We start from the raw sequence: 6,000 nt of genomic DNA, 5'->3' as shown, positions 1-6,000 counted from the left end.
CTGGAGATGAAGAGCAGCTGGGAGCACCAGTTGGAGGTGATGAGGCTGATGAAGAGCAGTGGCCGGGTGGAGAGAGAGGTGAGGGTGGAGTAAGTGGAAAAAATCCAACAGCAGCAGGAGAGAGGCAGGGCAGACTGTGACAGGATGTTATTTAATTACCCCCAAAACTGATATGGAGCATCTTTAAAATGTAATTCTCTAAAGAGTAAATTTTAGATATAAAAAAATTAAGAAATGTCTCAAAATGTCCTTTTGTTGCCATTATTCTTCAACGCTTAATGCAAAGTTTGGAAGAAAAGTCATTAAGAATGGACTATATAAGGACAATTACTAAAGCTCACCTTTAACTCAAAGGTCTTACCTTGCAACAATGTAATGATAATGTGAAAAGAAGACAATTTATTCTTTTAGGTCAAAGGCCATGTTTTTTTTTTATTTTTACAGCATTACTCCTTTTTTCTGTTTCTGTAATAATCTAGGGGAGGGGTTAATTTTCGCTGGAAGACGGACGGGGTAAAGATAAAAAAAAAATCCTCTGTGAAATAAAGACAAAAAAATATACATTACATTACATGATTATATCAACCGCCTGAAAAAATAATCAATACAAAGGAACGTACAAGCGGGAAAAAAGGGGGGAAAGTGCATTTAAGGCAACTGCTAGTTAGCTGAGTTTGCACAAAAATAGTCTCAGTCATTCCCCTTGGTATAGTGAATAAAGTGGTTACTTTCTGCTATGTAATGCAATGCCTAGACACGCTAGACCTGTGAATGGAGCCAGCAGGGTGGTATGATGGCAGATACACTGGCTCAGGTACACAGGGAACAAGCACGGTCAGCTAGTAAATATTGCAGGGACTGGGCAGAGTTAGCTTGACAGGAGAGAAGTGGCGCAGGTTTAGTGTTGCATTTACTTTCTCCTGTTTCAGTTTGAGGAAGTGGCCAGTAGTATTTTGTAAAAGTGGGTTGTTAGTATCAAAGACGTTTTTGTTAGTATAAAACAGGGAAAGAGAGAGAAGCTGTAGTGATATTGGGACAGAGAAACATGTTAAGTTATGTTTTTTTAATGTCTTTTTAGTCATATAAAATTCATCTGATGAATTAAGCTTTTGTCCATTTAAGGGATGGTTCAGATTTTTTGAAGTGGCATTATATGGCATACTTCTATATCTATTGACAGTATATTACATATAGTTGACGACAGTCTGCAGGCCCCCAGTTTGGAGAAGCACGCTGAAGTCCGACATGGAAGCTAAGCAATGCATTGCTGTAGAGGGGACAGCAACAAAACATATTTCAGCTACCTAAAAAAATCAGTTCAAGTGTTCGCTACATTAAGAATATTTTCCCTGCTTTACCTTGCTGTCAGACAGTGACTTCCAGTGGGAAAAGCTGTTGTATTGCTCTCTTTAGAGCCATACTCCACTAAGAAAATAAGTAATTTAAAACTGCTGAACAAATGAGCAGTTAGATGAGCAACTCCCTTGTTTAGCGAGCTAAAATGTTTGTTTTTTGTATTGATTCTGGTTTCTTTGGTGAGAGCATAGACGGGGAACTGAAACCATTAATGGCATCCCCATTGGAATGAACTGTCTGATAGACAGGTAAAGCAGTTAAAATACTCACAACATAGTGTACACTTTAAGTGATATCGATTATTTTTTAGGTGGCTAAAAAACATTTTGTTTCTGACCCCTTGATAGCAGTACCTTGCTTAGCTTCCATGTCAGACTCAAGCCTGTTTTTCCAAACTGGGGGCCTGCAGGAAAACATCTGCTGTATATAATACACTAAGTATGCTTGTACAAACCCACTTCAAAAAATCGGAACTATCCCTTCAAGGACATACTGATGAGATAACCGTTAGATTTGAATTTAAAATGACCAATCGTCGACCCAGAGTTGATATTCTGAAGATATTCTGCAAGGTAGTCTGAAAATATGCACAAGTTTGTTAAAAGGTCATGTAACTTTAAAGGGCAAATTGAAAGTTGCTCATGTGAAACCAGCACCACCTGCTGGTCAATCAGAGCAACACGTTTAGACAGAATAATAAATACAGTATACTGTGTGTGACAGAGGGAGGATTAAAGGAAAAGGGAGGCAAATATTATTCCACATTCATATTCCAACAGTTTTTCAGTTATAATTTCCAAGGAGATAAGGTTTATCTTTGCAGCCGTCACCACAATAAAACAGAGCAATTTATACCCTTTTGAGTCATTTATAAACTACATCGACTGCTCAAGCTGCTTAAGAGAGTCAAATAAATGTGCAACTATTCACAGAAATAAAAAGGGGAGACTACATGAAATAATTCAGACGCATGTACATATCAACAAATGTATATATTACAGTACAGAATTGGGATGTTTTCTCAGTGGAAATCTTGGGACACAGTATCTGAGGAGCTGTAAAAAAAGAAAGGTGAAAAGAAAAGGTAACCAGAGAGTAAAGCTCTTACGGTCTGCTGGTTTTTGAGAAAAAAATGAAGAAGCGGTTTGACAATCTCTGGTGATCCAGGTTGCTAGATCAGAGAGTGTCGTTTCCCCCGTGATCTTTTCATTCTCTTTTCACCTCTCTTCACTCTGTGTGTCCTGTGAAGACGCGTCAACCTGAGTGTCCTGTATCCCCCCTTTTAGTGTCCGTACACACACCAGTCTCTGCAGTGTAGTTCTGACTTTTTCCAGGTATAATCTCTGGAGAATCCAAGCAGTCTGTGTAAGCACCATCGTGGGAACAGCGAGGGCAGACCAGCTGGTGACACACTATGTCCCAATATGATCTGACCTGAGACCAGCACTGGCCTCTGCACTCATGGGCCCTGAGTTGGCTCGCTTCTATATCACCAAGAGGTCGCATTCATGAAGAACGTCCTTTCGGGTTTTAGAAAGGAAAAAAGAGAAAAAGAAGAGAAGTTGTGGTCCGGCGGTTTGTTTTCCTCATTGTCTATGACTGTCTGCTTATATTCCCACTGTGGCTAAATGGTGGTGAATGACATATTATTACCCTGCATGGCAGAGAGAACATTTCCCAGGCTTTGGTCTGGATGTATCAAAGCATGTGTGTTTGCATCTGCATGCGTGTGTAAATGCATGCGTGTCTGCATACTGTATGTGTGTAGGTGTATATATATATGTGTGTGTCTGCATCTGCTGCAGGTGTCTTTCTGATTGTGTGTCGTTCTTGCAGCCTGTTGCAGTACTCCCAGCTGTTCGGAGAGACGTTTAACACTGCTTTAAAAAAAATCTGTCATCCTGGGCAGTATCCTGAGAACCCCACCCCCGTTAAAAAAAACCCAAAAGAATAAAATCTGAAGTACGAACGTCCAGGGCCGACACACGACACATCCACCAACACTGACAGCAGTCACTGATGTAATAACACTAGCAGCCACTGCTACGCATACTGTCCCACACTTGTCCAGAAAATAAATAACACTGCAGTCACAAACAAGATCTCCAAGCTGACACACCACCTGAGAGACACAGAGAGAGGAGTCACAGAGCATTAGAGGAGGCAGACGCACTGTGTGTCAAGCAAATTAACATACACTGCACATTTTTTTATGTTTAGAAATCAGTATTGTTGTATCATTTTAGTATATAGGAGTATTTCAGCAAACCCATCAGCAATCCAGACTCTTCCTAACAACTGAAAGTAATGTACAGACAAATCCACTCGTTTTAACACAAATTATGCTTTTTAAAGCCTTATAACAGGTCTGTCATTTCTCCTTTTTGCTTGGGTGTAACTCTGAGCAGCAATTATGTCCCACACAGTTAGCAGCTAGATCATAATGAAATGATTAGCCACTAAAGTGTGAGATATTTTTTCTAGGAAATAGTCAGAGACAAAACCAGAGCTAAAAGGTGAAACAGGGTGCAGATAGGCAATTGTTTGCAGACATTGTAGCCAGAACAATTGCCTTACAGCCTAACTGCACAGGACTAGTATTACCAGTGGACCGTGTGTGATTTAGAAATGACTATTGCACCCAAAATGTTTTTTTTGGCTTTTATAATTGCCGATGCAGCCTCTGTAATTTTTGACGTGAGAGAGGCAGAAGCGAGGTGCGTTGGAGACAGAAAGCCTAAACACGGCCCTGTGGTGACCCACATTATAGAGACGTTATAGAGTTATTCACCAAAGACTTTGGCCCTCTTTAAGAAGCAGAGTTCAGAGTTGAGAGAGGGGGATTCTGGGATATAGAGTTTGGAATGTATTGTCATTATGCGGTTAGCTTGTGCCGACAGCTTGAATGAGAGCTTGTTCTGAATCTGATTGTAGTTGTTAAAGGTGAAAGTAAAAGGACTCGACTCAGTCTCTTCTTTTCAGAGAAGACGCCACTCACACCGGACTAATAATATCACACAACCTCCATGTTTGGCAAAATACAGTGGGTAATTTGTGGAGGAATATGTACTCAGGAAATTATAAACACGGTAGATTTGCACAGGATAAAGATCACACACGACCTCCACAATTAAAAATTACCAGAGGTCCCCAGGTTATACTAGTCCTGTGAAAATAGGGTTCAAGGTTATGTCAGTGTTGTTTTTACAGTCTGTTGTGCTTCCCCCAAGTGGCTGGAGAAAAAAGCAACAACTGAGTTTTCCTGTAAGACCATCTACAAACTCCAAAGACTGTTTGCATGATTTTGAAAGCACATGTAGAAACATAGGTTAAAAGCAAAGAGGAAACAACAAATAATACACAATGAAGGGAGAGATGTTGATGTTTGCTTTCTCAGTTGTCTGCTACCTGGACACCGTTTAATAAATAGAAATGATATCCTGATGGAATATGGGAAAGAAAAAAAAACTAATGTTAACAGAAATGACTGAGTGGAAAGATGTTGAGAGTGCAAAGACAGAGAAGGAATGAAAGTTGAATATTTCTAATTGAAGGCAAGGTGAAGCAAGTGAATGTGTAGGAGAGAGAATGAGCAGACCAGGGTCAAATAATGTTAGTTTTTGTAAAGCACTGAGCCTCCCAGTGGTCAGATTCAGGGAAACAACACATACCGCCTTAAAATACGACCACTGCACAGTTTGTTCTTAGACTGTGGTTTCCTTACTGAAACAACTAAAGATTAAGTCTTAATTTGAAGATTAGGTACAGGCCAAGAGAAGTGTAGACTTTATCACAAGACTTTTTTCATGCCACTTGGAATTAAGTTTTAAACCAATTTTCTAATAACCAAAACTGAAAGAGGACACTTTTTGGCCTAAATTTTTATTGTAACAAAGACATTAATTCTTCTGGCCAGTGACAAAAAGGAGATTATATTATCATAAAGGCATCTATTTGTGTTTCTCAGTCTGCATGTGAGATTTCCACTCCTTGCATTCCCATCATTACAAGTTTAAGAAAAGGAATATATTAAATAATTTAACCACAGCAAAAAAGACATTACCAATTTTTTTGATATTTTACCATGCAATGTCAGAAAAACAGATTCACAAATCCCACATCCCATGTCCATTTTTAGAACTTTAGAATTTTTAGATGAATGAATTCAATGCCTTTTAAGACTTTTTAGGGGTCTGTGGGAACTCTAACTTAATGGGTAAGATGAGTAAATACTAAATAAGATTATTTTAAACAATTTTTCAAAATAACTTTCTGACTTTATTCTGAAGGTCAAGAAGTCTAAATAATGCGACAGAATTATTTGGCTGAGCTCTTCTCAAGGCCGGTTCAGGCTCTCTGTGGCTAAAGTATTCCCAGCTCTTGCATTCTTAATGGCTGCTGCACAAAACCAAAAAACTCCTGCTGGGCGGGTTCTGCTTTAATGGAGAAGTATTTGACCGAGGTCCAGAAGAGAGATGGCAGTGGTCTAAACTTTTTACTTGAAGCCCTCAGGACTCACCTCTGCTACAGGACACGCCAAAGACTTCAAGGCCAAAGGATAAAGGCAAGAGAAAAGAACAAGAACAGAAACAAAAACTGGAGAAAGAAAGAAAGAAAGAAAGAAAGAAAGAAAGAAAGAAAGAA

At 39.3% G+C, this 6,000-nt stretch overlaps 1 protein-coding gene across 2 annotated transcripts in view; it reads right to left on the bottom strand.

Annotated features, from left to right (window-relative positions):
- Nucleotides 1-2,553: 2,553 nt before the first annotated feature.
- Nucleotides 2,554-6,000, bottom strand: part of jakmip2 (janus kinase and microtubule interacting protein 2) — a 31,433-nt gene continuing 27,986 nt past the window's right edge. Inside the window, exons 23-24 of one of the 2 annotated variants that reach the window (XM_042498926.1) lie at nucleotides 5,876-5,952; nucleotides 3,404-3,478 (exon numbers count right to left, since the gene is read on the bottom strand). In XM_042498926.1, coding sequence (XP_042354860.1) covers nucleotides 5,902-5,952 — 51 coding nt within the window. In that variant the 3' untranslated portion in view covers nucleotides 3,404-3,478; nucleotides 5,876-5,901. Of the gene's footprint in view, nucleotides 3,479-5,875; nucleotides 5,953-6,000 lie in introns of both variants that reach the window. The other variant, XM_042498925.1, reaches the window with a different exon arrangement.

Source organism: Plectropomus leopardus, chromosome 13 (assembly GCF_008729295.1).
Source record: "Plectropomus leopardus isolate mb chromosome 13, YSFRI_Pleo_2.0, whole genome shotgun sequence".
NCBI classification, from domain to species: domain Eukaryota; kingdom Metazoa; phylum Chordata; class Actinopteri; order Perciformes; family Serranidae; genus Plectropomus; species Plectropomus leopardus.
Note: the sequence above shows the minus strand (reverse complement) of the source record. Positions and strands in the feature narration are given on the sequence as shown.